Below are 16,924 nucleotides of genomic sequence, written 5' to 3'. Positions count from 1 at the left end.
TTTATCTAGGCTAGAAATCTGATTGCAGAGTTTGCACCAAAGTTCATAATACATGTAAGTTTTCACTGTATCTCCAGATAAACATTTTTTCAATAAACATTTTTCAAAAAAAGTTTTACCTAAAAATAAAAGTTAAAATTAAAAAGAAATTTTTGAGATCAATTAAAATCCAAAATTAGCCCTAAAGTTTAATTAAAATTGTTCTGGGGAATAAACAATGTTGATTCAAAAATGTATAACCTTGTAGTTGAATTAACATTTTAATATGAAGAAAATGTTGAAAAACTATTTGTTATATTCTCACAGGAATTCACAATACCAAATATTTAATTGTCTTTTTGTTTTGCATTTAAATTGGCATGCTATACCCACTGATTATTGAATTGTAAAACAATTTTTTGGCTATAAATTTTCTTGGTATATTATGCAATTGTCTTCATTATCCTCACTCTCTTTATTCCCATGAGTACAAAGTTCACCAAATCATTTTCCCAACTACAAGTATTATGTTGTTTGATGTGTATTGTATGATAAAAGTATTTAAAGCACTATTTATAGGGAACAAAAATTTGTCTCATCATATCAGGAGGAGGAGGCAACAGAAGGGGAAGAAGATGATGCCAAGAAGGAACATCCATCCATCTCAGGAAGTTTAGGTAGAATTATAAGGCAATCATCTCTACCTTAGAATTAAAGCTATTATCTCTACCTTAGAATTAAGGCAATTATCTCTACCTTAGAATTAAGGCAATTATCTCTACCTTAGAATTAAGGCAATTATCTCTACCCTTCTACTGTTTCTTAACCAAACACTTCTATCAACTATATATATTTCTGTATGAGTTTGCCATTATGATTAACTTAGTTGTGTGAAATTGTATTTACTAAATAAGTAAAATTACTTTGCAAATAAAACAGCAGATATTATTGTCACAATATAAATAAGCCAACATTTATAACCAATCATATTCCTTTTATTCTTATTTATTTGATATCCCTATAAATTTTTAAATTCCTCACACCCTGTTTATTTTAGAATATAAATAAAATCTTTTTAAAATGTATTAAAAAAAATATTTATGAAAAATATATTTAAACAATGCTATGCTCAATTATACATACACTAAAACACAATTTGTGGACATTTAGTCACTACGCAGCTCTTACATGAGAAAAAATGTGCCTGTTTTTATATTTCCCTTTATTTTAATGATGTTTTAACCAAATTCCTTTTTTTAAAGATTGCTTTACAATATTTCATTGAACTTACTTCTGTCACACACTATGTAATCACTTATTATCACTCACTGTCTGCAGGGTCACAGTATGGTGGAGGAAATGAACTCTTCTACAGTCAGTTTGAGCTTCACACTAGGGAGCAGAAGATAACTCAAATCATCCTCTTAGAAGTAAGCCTCTTCTTGTTTTGTCTTGTGTGTGTTCTCCATGTGTTTTCGTCTTGTATTTTCTGTTATCTTCTTTATCCTGCTGTCCTCTCAATGTCTTGCCATCCTTAAAATCCTAATCTCATGTTCTTTTCTCATGTTTTCTATGCTATATTAGTATTAACCTTTGCCTTCTCCCATTGCCCTGTAATCAACTCCTGTAATCCTCTATGTCATAAGTTACATGTCCTATTGCCTTGTATATTATTTTGTCCAATATGTCCTCTTACATTTTTGCAATATAAGACTTTGTTATACTTACACTAATTGAATCAAGCACCCCCCATCCATCCTAACTACTAAGAGTTTTTTTTACTGATCTTGTGAATTGTACCCAGGATGCAATCCATCGCATTAAAGAAGCTTTTAACAAAGAGTTTGATGAGGTGTACAGCAAGAAAGAGCAGGAAATCAGCAAGTACAAAGAGAAGAACAAGCGGATTGCTAAAATTATTAAAGATTTGAACCTCGATGAAGAGGTCACTGACCCTAACATGAGTGTCGTAGAGAAGCCAGAGTTGCTTCTGGAAGTATTAGACAGTGAGGTAATGATGACGCTAGTTAAGGCTGTTGTTGTAGTGTTGTGTGGTGATGTTGTTGTTGTTTATGTAGTTTCTTCTGGAAGTGTTAGACAGTGAGGTAATGATGACGCTAGTTAAGGCTGTTGTTGTATAGTTGTGTGATGATGTTGTTGTTTATGTAGTTTCTTCTGGAAAAGTTAGACAGTGAGGTAATGATGACGCTAGTTAAGGCTGTTGTTGTAGTGTTGTATGGTGATGTTGTTGTAGTGTTGTGTTGTGATGTTGTTGTTTATGTAGTTTCTTCTGGAAGAGTTAGACAGTGAGGTAATGATGACGCTAATTAAGGCTGTTGTTGTAGTGTTGTGTAGTGATGTTGTTGTTGTTTATGTAGTTTCTTCTGGATGAGTTAGACAGTGAGGTAATTATGATGCTAGTTAAGGCTGTTGTTGTATAGTTGTGTGGTAATGTTGTTGTTTATGTAGTTTCTTCTGGAAAAGTTAGACAGTGAGGTAATGATGACGCTAGTTAAGGCTGTTGTTGTAGTGTTGTGTGGTGATGTTGTTTTTTATGTAGTTTCTTCTGGAAAAGTTAGACAGTGAGGTAATGATGACGCTAGTTAAGGCTGTTGTTGTAGTGTTGTGTGGTGATGTTGTTGTTGTTTATGTAGTTTCTTCTGGAAGAGTTAGACAGTGAGGTAATGATGACGCTAGTTAAGGCTGTTGTTGTAGTGTTGTGTAGTGATAGTATTGTCATTGTTGCAAGTTATTTTGTAATGTGAATTAAATAGGGAATATTTTGTTAAATCCTGTTTTGTTAGTATGTATAGTCTGTATAGTAACAAAATGTAGGCAATATGCACATGTAAATTGTCATTAATTATATCATTGTCTAATTCAGAAAAAACTTTATTTCATGACAAAAGGGGGCGACTTCTTTTATTGTTACTGTTACTGTTTTAGTGCTGAATATTTTTTGACACTGATAGGTGACCCAAGGATAAATGACTTTCTTATAACTGACCCTGAACTTTTTTCTGCCATATTTTTCTGTGTGGGTAGGAAGGATAGGAAACTTTAGAGTTCAAGCAAAAATTTTAGTTTTTCAAATGTCCTACCTACAATAAATAGCAACCCAGTTGCATGGTATGAAAGACAAAATGACTTACAAAATATTTTTTAGATTAAAGTGGAGAGATATCTAACACCTGAACAAAGGAAAAGGATGGAAGAGGAAAGACTACTGGAGGAAGAAAGGCTAGCAAGAGAGAGGGGAGATAATGCACGTGAGAGAGCCCTTGAAATGATGATGGGTGGTGTTCTAGAGATCAAGAAAGAGGATGAGCTTAAAAAGGTAAGAAAAATATTTTTCTTTAGTGTCAAATATTTTCACTGCACACGCCTAAATTCTTTAAAGCGTGAATTACTCTTTAAAGATTTATAAATGGAGATTGTATTTTTTAGGATGTTCCCAAGCCACCTTTCATGCTGACCAAAAAAGAGGATGAATACTCGGAAGAAGAACAGAAATTGTATAAAGAATACTTAAAGAAAGTTCAGGACCTTAATGAGGAAAGAGAGAAATTCAGAAAGGTGAAGATGTTTTAAAATGAAATATATTTCCAATCTATATGATATAGTTTGAATATGCTGAGATTTTATTTACCAATTATTTGCAGCAGTGCTATTTATTTGTCATCAAAACAATTTCTTATTTATTATTTTAAGTGGTGTGTTTTAGCTGTGTAAATAGATGCAAATATAAGTATACTTTTTTATTCTTGCAGTTTGAAGTTTTATTTTGGCCATATAAATATTCATTAATAATGTCAATTTTTTAAAATCCATCTTTACTAGTCTATGTTTTGGTTATTAAGATACACTTAAGAAAAGCTTAAACAAATACTCAAATATTTATATGAAGAAGAACTATTTGAAGCAATATATTTTTTTGTTTGATAGCAACTGGAAGCTGAGCTGAAGAAGCTTCAGGCTACTATACAAGAGAACCTACAGGCCTTTGATGATGTCCTCTATGGACTCTTTATGCGCAAAATTAAAGTCATGATGGTGGTCTACCAAGTAAGTTACAATTGAAAAAATAAATCTTCTATGTGTTTGAAAATGATGCCAAAGTACATTTCTTTCTTTCAGTAAGGTACATCTAAATATGGTACATTCAAATATAGTACATTGTCTTTGCTCTTCTGCACGTCACTGATAATAAATTGGCAACTTAAGTTCATCCACACAAAATTAACACTAACACTAGTTGCCTTTTTATTTTCACCACTTATACCATTGGTTTATTTTTTTAAATCTAAATTTCAAGACATTTTTTTCATCATTTATTTAGGAAGAGTTGAAGATTTTAAGGCTGCGCTTCACAATGCTGGTTCAAGAGGAACTCAACACTAAAGAAAAGGACCTTCTTGAAAATCTGGAGCACAAAAAACATTTGAAGGTAGGGAAAGAAATTAAAATTGTCTACATACACATTATATTCTGACTATATGCAATTGTATTGTAAAAAGGCAGATAATTTTCACATTAGAAGGATTTATTTTATTTCTTTATTTTAGGGTTAGTAGATCTACCAAAATTACTAGAACTTTTTTTTTCAAATTTTTGTTTTATTTTATATTATATAAGAATTTTATCCCCTCTTTCTTGGTTTTCAGCAAATTTCATTTGAAGCCCTGGCAGAAACTCGTAAAAACATGGAGCAGTTCCGCAACGATTACGAGCATCTCCAGGCAGAGGACAAGTACTTGGACAAGTCATTCCGCAGAGAGTTCACTGACCTCTCAGGCCTCAATGTTGACTTGCTCTATAAACAATTCAAAAGAAGACCCAGGTATTTTTTTAAAACAATCCAAAAAAATTGTTTATACAATATATTTTCATATATATATTTGTATTGTTATGTTGTGGATATGAAAAATAGAAGTGTATAGTTTCAACATATAAAATATAAATAGACCTATAAAAAATATTTTCATTTATTTTCAAATCAAATGAACTGTGGTATAAATATATCTTTTTGTTTAGAAGAACAAATGTTTTTCTAGTGGAAAGGATACTTTAAAATTAAGCAAAACACTTTAAAATTAAGCAAAACATAAAGAAAGAGTCCTTTTAAAAAGAGCTTTTAACGATGTGAAATAAAATATTCAGAACACAGAAGTATAAAGCAGTGGATGCAGCCAAGTCGTTGAATCCCTTCATTGACCGGCCATCATCTGCCATGCAGTTGAACCACCTCAAGTCACAACTGGCACATGGGCTAGATGAGCTGGACAAGAACAGCAACTTACCAGACGGAATAGAATCTTCAGCCTGGGATAAAATGTGCAGACTGAGGAGGGCAAAGGTTGAGAGTGAACTTCAGGTCAGTTCATTTTATTTTTATTACTAATGTCCAGACGTATTTGTTGGATTGAATCAGCTGCTGAAGTTTTCTTTAACAATTTAGCCTATTTTTTTTTTAACCATCTACTTAAATAAATTATGTTGTAAAATTACTTGCCTATTATGTTTTTTTTTTTCCTAAATTTTCTACCATCTACTTAAATAAATTATGTTGTAAAATTACTTAACTATTTAGCCTATTATGTTTTTGTGTTTCTTTCCTAAATTTTCAACCACCTACTTAAATAAATCATGTTGTAAAATTACTTTAAAATTTAGTCTATTATGTTTTTGTTTTTTTCCAAAATTTTCAACCACCTACTTAAATAAATTATGTTGTAAAATTACTTTAAAATTTAGCCTATTATGTTTTTGTTTTTTTCCTAAATTTTCAACCACCTACTTAAATAAATTATGTTCTAAAACTACTTTCAGCTCAAGATCAAAGCCAACATTTTAGCTGAAATGAATCTATTCCTTCAAAAACGTCAAGATGAAGATGACAAACTGAAAGTAGACATTGAGAACTTGAACCACAGTTTGTCAAGGTGATATTTATTTTGGCTATTCCTGTTTTAAATTTATATTTTAACTATTGTGAAATTAATCATTAATTTGTGAAAATTAATATTTGTTTATCCACATAATTAAATTAGGAAATTAATATTTTAGAAAAAAGAATTTGAAAATTTAACAAAGTAATAATTTTATTATTTCTTTTACATAGGATGAAAGAAGACGAGCAGAGATTTATTCTGAATCTTGAGGTTCAACTATTGCTGAAACAGGGACAAATTGAAGTGGATGCATCTTCATTTATCAGAGATTTCCGCAACAGTGTGTTGGTGCATCGTAATGTGGTGGAAGATTTGAACACCACAATCAAGGTAAGAATTAATTTGTTGGTTTTTGTTGTTTGTATTCTACATAATTTTCTAGGAATAATATAAACGTAGGAAAAACTATCAACCATTTAAAAAGTGAATATAACCAGGCTATCCATTCATCATAAGAGATTAAATTTATGTATGAAGAGAATCAAAATTGAGAGTCTCTGATGGGAAATAACTCTCCAAAAAGTTTCTATTTTCTGACAAGTTATTTTCTGTTAGTAAGAATATTACCCCCTTATAGGGGAGACGAGTCAAGTTTATTATTTTCATTACAGTTCTAAAATGTAGGCTATTTGAAGTTTTCAGTCCCTGTTATCTGTAAAGTTTAAGAATAATTTTAAAAATTGAGTTAAAACAGAAACCCTTCAACATTGTAATAAGTTTTTGATGATGCAGGAACAGAAAACAAAGCTTCCTAATTGAGGAATTGAGTCAAATTTTTCAAAATTTTAAATTTGGAGGCTAACAGCATTTTAAAATTATTTTTCAGCAACTTGGAGAAAGGAAAATTGCCAGTATGGTTGAAAGCAAGGACTTCAGAAAAGGCATTATTCAACTAGAATGGTAATTTTAAAGCAATATAAATTCATCTGCTAAATGTAAATTTATGCTAATAAAGTTAGTTACATTTATGCTTTCTTGAAAAAGTATCGAATATGCTCATTTGTAAGTTGTTGATCAAACTGTAAAGGTTCCTGTCTTACTGGGTTTAAAATTGTTTTCTTAATGTCACACTTGTATACAAGGGAAATAATTTAAAAACTACTTTCTACCTTTTTTAAATGACTTTTTTTTAAATTCAGGGAACATAAGAAAATGTCAATGCAGATGGAGGATCTTGAAAACAAGATGAAAGACATCCAGTTTATTAAAGTCACCAGAGAAATACAAGCAGTAAGTCTTGTATAGCTCTAACTGTAAAGAACATCATGTCAACATTCTTAAATTTTTATCAAATTCAATTCCCTGTTACTATCTCCCAAATATTATATTTTAAAAATTAAGTTTTGGCTTGTATGTTTTTTTGAGTATATGTAATAATTATAATAATAATCCTATGTACAGTACTTGCAAGAGGAAGACTATGAAACAAAGAAAGCTGAGGAGATATCTAAACTAGAGATGACACTAATTCAATTGAAAAAGGTATGACAACCGTTCTAAAAATGATTTTAAAGATAGTTTAACTTTATAATTTTTTTATAGTCTTACACTATTAAAAAAAATGCCAAGAGTTAAAAGTTTTATATTTTGACAATTATCAGTTCCATGAAAAAACTATTGAACAAAAGAAGCTGCTGCTGAAAGAACTTACTAGAAACACCAAAGTCAAGCAGAAGAATAACAAGAAACTGGATGCAGAGTTACTGGACTTGAATGTTGTTGTCAATGAAAGGAAACAGATTGAAGATATTAATGGTAGGTTTTGATCAAATCATACCAGAAACTATTGTGTAACTTAAGCTTAGAGTGCTTTCTTTGATGTAGGACATTTTTATTTAATATTTGAACTTGTGAGGGAAAAAACTTATTTACACAATTAATTGCATCTGACCACTCATAACTATACTTATTTTATATTTATTTAATTTAATTTATTATTTCAGTTGAAAATAGAGATGATGATGCCACTTATAGGCGCTACAATGAGATAGTACAAAGAAGAAAACTGGTTGACTTAGCAAAAGCCCAGGCTCAAGAAGTGGCTGTACTGAGGGCAGAGGTTGAGCGACTGCGCATGAGAACCTTCCCAGCCCTAGTTCAGGTGGAACATTAAACTCTGCCGCAAGTAAAGACATACCAGACAGTATCAACTATTTCATTGTATGTTGTATTGTTTTATTTTGTTATCCTAAGCTCATTCATCGAGCATATACTTTTGTGAGTTAGATGCTTAAAAATTTGATTAGATTTTTTAAAATCATGAAACATATTCCAAAAACTCTTGTACGTATTATCCATTGAAAACAAATACAACATTTACTTTTACTTCTTATTGCAACTGATGCTTCAAGTAAATTCATTATTTAGCCTAAAAATGTATCAGTGGATATGAAACAATATGAACTGTGATATTTTTTTTTTTCAGTGTTAAAATATTTTACATTTTCTGTCTTTACCTTTATAAACTTTACAAGAACTCTTTTGTATGGGTTGAAATAGGGACTTCTACCATTTGTTATGTTGGTGTCTTGGTTTACAATGAATGCTGTACAGACTAATATTTTGAAAATTATTTTATTTCAAATACTATGTGTACAATTATATACTACAGAGTGCTGCTCACTGTGTCAACACATTTGTATTATTTTTTTAACCATATACAGATAAAAATAGTTTTGATGAGTTTACACACTCATAGAGCTGAAATTGTAATCTTACAACACAATGTAACAAATATTTGGAGAAAAAAAAACATGCACAAAATGGTTTTCAATAAATATTTATTACTAATATAGGTAAATACGCCTACAATGTTTATGGTCTAAATCCTTTAAAATGTGTATGGTCTAAATTCTTTAAAAAGCAGTATTATCTATGACAGCTGTTTTTTTTTTTAGAAAAATATTTGTAATATTGTGAAAAAATGTGTCTCAGTTATATTTAGATTTTCAGATGATTTTTTAAAATTAAAAAACGTATTCTGGAGAAACAGCAGTTGTTTGAAAAATTGCATTCAGTTAATAATAAATCACGATTGTATTTTAATCTTTAGATCATGTTGTGGCACACTGAATAAATGTCACATTTGATTGATTTATATAGTAACTTTTGTGGAGAAAAAAATGTTTTCAAGCTTACCATCTTTCTTTTTGTATTACAGAAAATAAGGTGAACTTTATTAAAGAAATAACCATCACATTTTCATCAATTTTTATTAAGCAGCATTTTGGTTAGATGTTAAAATTGAATAAACAAAAAAAAATTTCAGAATTTCCTGCACATTTTCACCCACATTTATGGTTTTAAAACAAACTTGTATGTATGTATCTGTGTATGTATGCATGTATAACTTTTCACTTCATGAGGTAGGAACTTTTGTATTAAAATTTTTTAAATAGAGAAATAATACTAGATAAACGACCCTCAGATAAAGAAATTGTGTCTTTTTTTATATTGGGGACAAAGGGGTAAGCTAACATCAAATCAAAATGGGCTAAATCAAAGCTGAAAGATTACAATCTTTACTTAGACCATGATGCAATATCAATTCAGCACTGACTGTAAAGAGCTTTAGGGGAAAAAAATAATGGAAAGTTGACAAAAATATCTTCATTTGGCATAAACAAGGGTGGGGAGGGGGTAGGTCATTTATTTGTCAGCTCCTACTGCATGCCAGAATATCATTAACCATAGATGTTTCAATATCTATACGACATTGTGTTATTTACTATTAAATAAATTATATCCATCATAAATTTTTGACCTCCTGCAGAAGCTCTACAGAAATCTCATTATTTTTTTTTACCATTATCATATCTGTGGCAGCAGCTCCAGCCTAGCTATATCTTCTAGGCTGCCCTTTGAACTATGTGATCTTGGTTTATGTTGGAGAGATGATCTGCACTGGATCACTCAACTGCCTCCATGTTGTGTGTTTTGAAAGATGCTTGACAAAGTATCTTGCCGCAATAACACCAAGAATCTGTAGGAAAAAATTGCGAAAATTCAAACTGTGCAGAAAATATATATATGCATAAAACAAAAATTTTAATTGACATATGAACAGTTTAACGGGTTCAATGGTGTCACAAGGTCGGGTGTCACTCAGCGCTGTTTTTTTTATTTCGTTTTACTCCTCTCCCCTAATATTGTATCATTTTGATATACCTTTGTTAAAAGAGTAAATTTTTCAATCTGGTGACACTCCCTAAAATAGTGTCGCCTTGTGTGGATTCCCCCCCCCCCCCCTCCTGTTACCCCCACCTTGTGATGAAGCTGACTTTGCTATATGTTTCACATATATTGAACAATAAAAGAAAGCTATATATTTCTCACACAGAGCCTTGAAGTTAACTGGTAGTTGGATATCATTAGAGCAGGGGTTCCCAACCCTGTGCCCGCGGGCGCCATGGCGCCCGCCGAACGATTCGTATGTGCCCGCCTCTCACTATTCGACAGAGACAGAATTTTTTTCATAAACATTATTGAAAGGTTGGAGGGGATTTGAAATCGTAAGTTTGAGGATGGGGGGATCAAATGGAAAGTTTGAGGGGGGGGGTGCAAATCGAAAGTTTTGTCCCCGGGTAACGGGAAGGGTCGCTACGCCTCTGGAAGGAGTTTGTCGATTTAAAATAGGTGGTGCCCGCCACCCTACCGATATTTTAGAATGTGCTCTAGAGTAAAAAAAGGTTGGGAACCCCTGCATTAGAGAAACCTTTATAGCTACACAATTTTTCATGCAGAAATAGATGTTAATTCTTGTTTTTTTTTTTTTTTAAAAACTGACTTTGTGATAACTGTTTCATTGGTGTGTGTCTAATTGAAGTTAAATTTTTACTGTAGCTAAAAAAACATTATTTGATTCAATTTTCTTTTTAAAAAACTTTCAAAATAACTAAATAATTATTAATTAACAATGAAATGATCTTAACCTGGGGAATGATAACTCCTAAAGCAACATAACCAATGACCACATCATTCTTTCCCAACCATTCTCCAAAGCTTTTCATACAGCCCTTAGTGTTGATCATGTGATTCACATACAGTTCCTAATGAACACACAGAAGAAATTGTCAGGATACAAAATTACAAAATGATGAGAAATTAATCCTATCCAGGTTAAAAGAATTAGGACTTCTGAGACTTTTTAAAAACACAAGTTGCTTAACTCTGATTATAGGACAATAAACAATTCTTACCTCCCTGTTCATGATGTCAGCACCACATCTGTAGTTGATATATTCACCCTAATGATAACATTTCATTGTAAAATATTAAAGTAGGTAGAATTTAATATAATTTCATTGAAAAGAAAGATGAAAAAAGTTGTTAGGCTGTCCAAAAAAAAAACTCTTTTGGTTTCTATTCCTGAGCATGAGTTCTTTCATTTTTCTCCTAGGGAAGCGGGAGGGGGTGGGTGGGAGAAGGGGGAACGTCACACTGGTTAAAGTAGGCCTTTATATATTTTTTTTCTCTATTTTTTTATAAGTGCGGTGGACGTTCGTTTTTGTAAAACGTAATAAAAATTGATCAATGTAGGCAACTTGCTGACCAAAGGATAAATAGAATGGTGGCAAAAGTGTGTGGGGGGGGGGGGGTGCTGAAGTGCGACAATGTGTGTCTGAATTGTCTTGATACCCACTTTCACAACTTGGGAGCTGCCTCGAAATGTTTACAGTAAAACATTGAGCGACTTACAGGCTCGAAGATACAGCAGGATAAGGGCACAGAACACCTGTACACACTGGGGTTCGAGGCCGAGCAGTTGTAGTACTGGTTTTCTTGCCAGTCCAAGTAGCCGTCGTCACTCATGCTCACGCCGCAACACTTGAACTGTCGAGTTCAAAGGTCGTGGTTTAGGTTTCTTCTTTAGAGACTATATTGTAGGCTTATTAAACAGTTATTTGCCGGAAATTTTTAAAAGTCAACACCCCGTTACAGCATCGGGGGTGGGGGGAATCTCCCTAAGATAGATAGGGCCTGTCTACGCTGTTATAACTTCCCCCCAACCCAAAAACAGTTAAACAGTAAGCCTGGGAAATAAAATGCACCTCACATTACTAGTAGTTTACAAATATACATTCGTTTATGTTCCATATGTTCCAAAATCTCTAGCCTTCCCGTACGATCGTTACTTTATGGCCTCAGTTCAAATTACTTGATCAGCTTTTAAAACAAGCAAATCTAGATTTTATATTCATTAGAGGGATTTGTAATAAATAATTGGATCTAGATCTAAGCTATCCAGAGGCGTAACGACCCGTCATGGCGCCCGGGGACAAACTTTCAATTTGGCGCCGCCCCCCCCCCCATATATTTTTATATTTATAATGCAGAACTGCAGCTATAATGAGCTTTTAATTTTTTTTTCCAACCCATTTTGGCGCCCCCTAGGGTCGGCGCCCGGGGACATATGTATCCCCTTCCCCTCGCTACGCCTCTGCAGCTATCCCAGTTAAAATATCCAAATAAATTCACCGCGCATTTTATTTGTCGGCCTACTTAAAAGATCACTTCCTCCTGGTTAGTATCGATCCTACTTAACAATAGATCACCTCCTTCTGGACAGTATCGATCCATTTTTTCATGCCCTCGTCGTCGAAATACTGTTTGACCGCCTTTTTCAAAACCTCTTCCGGGCCGACTTTGACGGCTCTTCTAAACTCCGGCATGGTGTAGAACAGGAATACCAGGGTACTGAGTAAACCTTCAAGCACTAACACGGCTGTCATGCTGAAACGAAACTGGAAGAGATGATGAGCAAACTGTTGTTTTAAATAGCGGATTGGCACGACTTCGTCTGTAAATTGTTCCTAACTTTGATAGCATTCGGAAGGGGCTGTCTGTTAAAAAATTTAAACATTCTTCTCCTTTATTTTAGATGGTGCCTGAATTTTTAAAACTAAGTAATATTTCTTTTTTTTTTTTAAACGTTCAAATTACGTGCGGCTTTTATGGTCAAAGCAAGTGATAAGTGAAATCCTCAACTCAAAAGTATAATTAAAAGGCCGAATGCTGTTAATAAATACTAGATTATAATTTTTAGAACACAACTTTTTTGGAGATTGAGTTTTAAAAAAGCAGAGTTTCTTCCAGGCATCTCTTGTGTGGGGGGGGGGGGGGGGGGGGGGGGGCGGGGGCAGAGCCCCCCTCCGAAGAAAGTCTACCGCCCCCCACCCCCACCGAACGAGATGGAATTTATATAGAAAACATTCTTTTACCTGTGTCCGCCCCCCTCCCCCGAAAAATGTGAAAAATATCAAGTGCCCCCCCCCCCCCGGAGAAAAAAGTCTGGAAGAAACACAGATAAAAAAGGTGGATGTGGCATCCTGAAGCCGTGTTTGTAAAACATAAGTATAGTTGCAGAGTGTCATAGACTAGTTAGCCTTATTTTCTGAAACGTGTGCTCTGCAAAACGTATTCTTCTAGGGATAAATATCCTAACTGTGTCAACACACGCCTGAAACAGTATACGATGTTTTTCGGTTTTTGTATCCGGGTAGGATGGCATGTTCACGTGCTGTTCACGGGCTTTCTCGTTCGTCCCAGATCGCGAGGATCAGTCACGTGACAGCTATTAGCATAGGCCTATATCAAGTTTATTGATTTGCAAGATGGAGCTGGATAAAGATCAATATACTACCGAATTATGTAACGTGTTTAGGTGCAACGGACCACGTTGTTTAAACAGAGAACTGAAAATTTTAAAGTACAATAAAACATAACATAATGAGCGAATAAAAACGTTTGTAAGAGATATCATAAATAAATATGGGTTGGAAATACACACACACATATATATATATATTCTATATTTTTTTATGTGTTTAGGGGTCATCCATAAATGACGTCACGCTTTTTTTGACGATTTTTACCTCCCCCCTCCCCTCCGTCACACTTCGTCACAAAAAGCCAGACCCCCCCCCTAAAATGACGTCACACCTCAACCTACAACCCCCCCCCCCTCAAAATTGCAGTTGAATTTTTTAAAAACATCGATATTTTTCCAAAATCTTGTCTAAACTATTACAATTTATTAAAACAGTTATCTAAAACGCGAAATAACGTCTAAAATTCGTTTTCTAACATTGCTTTTTTATAATGCAAAAATGTGACGTCGCAACATCTGACCCCCCCCCCTCCCCCTCATCACACATCGTCACAAAATTACGGACCCCCCCTCCCCCCTAAGAGTGTGACGTCATTTATGGATGACCCCTTATATGTATGTATGTATTATGTAGGTATGCATGAGTAGAGGTATATATATACAATCTGTATCGAGCTCATATTTAAATTCAATCGCAGGCCTAAAAACATAGACTAACATGTCATAAGTGAGTGTTAAAGTTTGTTACCAAGTTTAAAAGTAAAACATTCTCCCGCAAAGCTCCGACACATCCAAAAAATGTGACGAGGAATATAATGCCGCTGACCACACACATCAAGACGTACGGGTCGAGGAAGACGTCGGTGACATCGTCAATGATCGCACCGTTGCTCAGGAGCATCCACGTGCCGAACCCGATCCCGGAGAGGCTGGCTACCTGGGATGGAGGACATTTGAACTTTTAAAAAATTATCCCAGTTTTGTTACAAATAATTTGGTGATAATTTTTAAAACTATTATTCTTGATGTCGAAGATACAATCTCTTTGGTTTCTTTTAATCCACAAGTAACGGTCGTCCAGATTTGTTTCCACCCCCCCCCCCCCTCCCTCATACATCGTCAAAAAAAGTCGGACCCTTTCCTCTAAAATGATGTCATACTTCAACCTTCTCCATTCCCCCTAAACCACAATTAGCGTTTTTTAAACAGCAATTTCTTTCTAGAATATCATAATTGAGCTGGCTCAAAAAAGGTATGTTGATCAATTTTCACACAAATTTATAATAGAAAATTAAATTTAAAATGAAAAGTAACCTCTTAAAAGGTTTTAAATACATAGGCCTACATTTAAAAAATTACAGTGTGTCGGGGTTAAAATTATTTGATGTTGCTTATCGTTATTTTGGGTTCGATCTCTTAGGTTCATTATTTTCGTTAAATGAAAATGTGTCAATACTTACCCAAAACAGAAAAGTCAAAAGAAATATAGAATACTTGAAGAGAAAGTGGATGAAAGTACGGCGGTGAAGCCGGATATATTTTTTCTTTCCGGGCACGAAGAATTCAAGGCTCAGACTATCTTCTTCAGCGACGGGACGTTTTCCGTTGTTCTCTGGCGAGGGCAGATCTTCTAGACTTTCGTCTTCGTACTCAATAGAAGTTTGCATTTCGCTGGGAGCTTCGCCAGTACTGCTAGCGACTTTAGACCTATCTGCCAGTAGCGACCTTTCAATAAAGTTGATTTTCAAAGAATGCCAAGCCTTTGGGAAATTTTCTCTCCGATTATAACTGATTAAATCTTCAGCAAACGAAGCGCTGTATGGTCTTGGCAATGTGAATCTTCTATCAGGTCGTTTTATGACTTGTGAAGATCCCCTTTCTGAACTAGACGGCAGGTCTTTATTATCATAGTCACTGGTCTGATCTTCGTCATCGTCACTGGAAGTCGAAATGTCGCCAGGTTCTTGGGCTGTCAGGTTTTTCGTCAAGTAGGGGCTGTCTATGATAAACCCCCGATTGGTGACACCTTCAAAGCCTTCTGTCTCGTCACACACTAAGTTATGTTTACTGTTCCTCACTTCACGTCTCATCTCTTCAGGATCAGGTAAAACATCTTGCATATTGTCCTGCTGTAGCTGTGTTGTATTGCTGTACAGATACGAGATTTCATATTCAACGGGTAGACTTGATGTTCTGGGTTTTCTCTGACACGAAGCGTTACTTTGAGTTATATTTTGTCCAGCAGATTTCTCTAGGCTAGCTGTCCTTCTTAATTTAGAAATTAGAATTTTTTCATTAGTAACAAATGTTTCACTATTTTGGCTGGGGGATTTTGTTTCATCGATGGCTAAACTCTCACCGTTTTCATCAAAACTAAATGAAACCTTTTTCAGACGAGGTAAAATGCTTCCAAGTTTTAATTCAGCGGCCGCTTTGTCGTGATTTAGTCCAATATTTGTCACGGCTGTTTCTGGAGCAATAATATTTCTCTTTATCAAAGTATATTTCTTTCCGGCGTTTTCGTCTTTGTTTTTATCATCTGAACTCTTGTCGCCTCCATTATTGACCGCTGTTGCAGAAATCTTAGCAATGTCTCGATTTCGCCACAATTTAAAAACGTTGATAGGAAACGTTTTTGCGTGATTTGCATTAGGGTCTTCATCTTCTGAGGTTACCATTGAGCTGCTATCTTCTTCTATTGGAGAAAGTGGGTCAAAAACGTCATTTCTATTGATAACAGTTTCTTCCCTACTGTTCGAGAATTTACTCCCATTGGTGCATTTTTCTTCATCGCCAGTGTCAAAGAGTTGGTTGTTGCTGTTACTTTGAAGAATAGAAAAGTCACAATCTGCAGATAAGCGTCTAAGTTCTTTTATAATCTGGAGCATTTCATCTTGAACGTTATTTGGGCTGGTGTCTTCCGACCGCATTTCTACTGGCTTTAAAACGTCAAAACACGCGTTGCTCTCCGAGATTTGCGCAGAACCGTTACGAACACCAGACGTATCAGGACGCTCCTCATCAGTCTTGTCTTCACAAAAAGCAACGATCGTTGGCGTATCTGCCTTGTACACCTCCCCATTGTCGCTACTTTTTTTCCAAAATGGAAATTTAAATTTGCTTTTAGAAAAGCCATCTTTGTTTCGTAGATCAGTTGACATAGTTTCAGGTGGAGCCTCTTCTTGACAAGGACTACCCAGTTCCAATTGGGCTCTACTATTTTGTTCGCTCTTTGTTCTTTCATCTGTTTCTTGACACTGGTACGTATTTGTGTTGTCAGAATTATAGTAATTTACTTTATCAACATTGTCAGTTTCGATTCTTTCTTCCACGAGATTTTTTAATTTTTCAAAACTATCGACTTTTAGATATTCGTCTACTGGTC

The 16,924-nt window shown here is 34.3% G+C and overlaps 2 protein-coding genes across 2 annotated transcripts in view; one reads left to right on the top strand and one right to left on the bottom strand.

The window, feature by feature from the left end:
* The window catches only part of LOC131941004 (cilia- and flagella-associated protein 43), a 30,031-nt gene extending 21,248 nt beyond the window's left edge, over window positions 1–8,783 (top strand). The window contains exons 23-39 of the mRNA XM_059299967.1: window positions 10–54; window positions 587–656; window positions 1,318–1,409; window positions 1,784–1,990; window positions 3,146–3,316; window positions 3,427–3,555; window positions 3,925–4,044; window positions 4,319–4,426; window positions 4,644–4,819; window positions 5,140–5,353; window positions 5,809–5,921; window positions 6,101–6,260; window positions 6,757–6,830; window positions 7,070–7,160; window positions 7,332–7,412; window positions 7,532–7,685; window positions 7,874–8,783. Coding sequence (XP_059155950.1) covers window positions 10–54; window positions 587–656; window positions 1,318–1,409; window positions 1,784–1,990; window positions 3,146–3,316; window positions 3,427–3,555; window positions 3,925–4,044; window positions 4,319–4,426; window positions 4,644–4,819; window positions 5,140–5,353; window positions 5,809–5,921; window positions 6,101–6,260; window positions 6,757–6,830; window positions 7,070–7,160; window positions 7,332–7,412; window positions 7,532–7,685; window positions 7,874–8,043 — 2,175 coding nt within the window. The 3' untranslated portion in view covers window positions 8,044–8,783. The remainder of the gene's footprint in view (window positions 1–9; window positions 55–586; window positions 657–1,317; window positions 1,410–1,783; window positions 1,991–3,145; window positions 3,317–3,426; window positions 3,556–3,924; window positions 4,045–4,318; window positions 4,427–4,643; window positions 4,820–5,139; window positions 5,354–5,808; window positions 5,922–6,100; window positions 6,261–6,756; window positions 6,831–7,069; window positions 7,161–7,331; window positions 7,413–7,531; window positions 7,686–7,873) is intronic.
* Window positions 8,784–9,721: 938 nt separating this feature from the next.
* On the bottom strand, window positions 9,722–15,679 carry LOC131941005 (tetraspanin-33). The gene is made up of 7 exons (XM_059299968.1): window positions 15,000–15,679; window positions 14,288–14,476; window positions 12,485–12,673; window positions 11,628–11,762; window positions 11,129–11,176; window positions 10,862–10,978; window positions 9,722–9,912 (listed from the first exon to the last, which is right to left on the bottom strand). The coding sequence occupies exons 1-7, from the start codon at window positions 15,657–15,659 to the stop codon at window positions 9,811–9,813; spliced, it is 1,440 nt and encodes a 479-aa protein (XP_059155951.1). The 5' UTR covers window positions 15,660–15,679; the 3' UTR covers window positions 9,722–9,810.
* Window positions 15,680–16,924: the final 1,245 nt, after the last annotated feature.

Source organism: Physella acuta, unplaced genomic scaffold, assembly GCF_028476545.2.
Source record: "Physella acuta isolate Inbredline_101_S28 unplaced genomic scaffold, ASM2847654v3 ptg000339l, whole genome shotgun sequence".
Taxonomy (NCBI): Eukaryota; Metazoa; Mollusca; class Gastropoda; family Physidae; genus Physella; species Physella acuta.
This window is presented reverse-complemented; position numbering and strand designations above follow the sequence as displayed.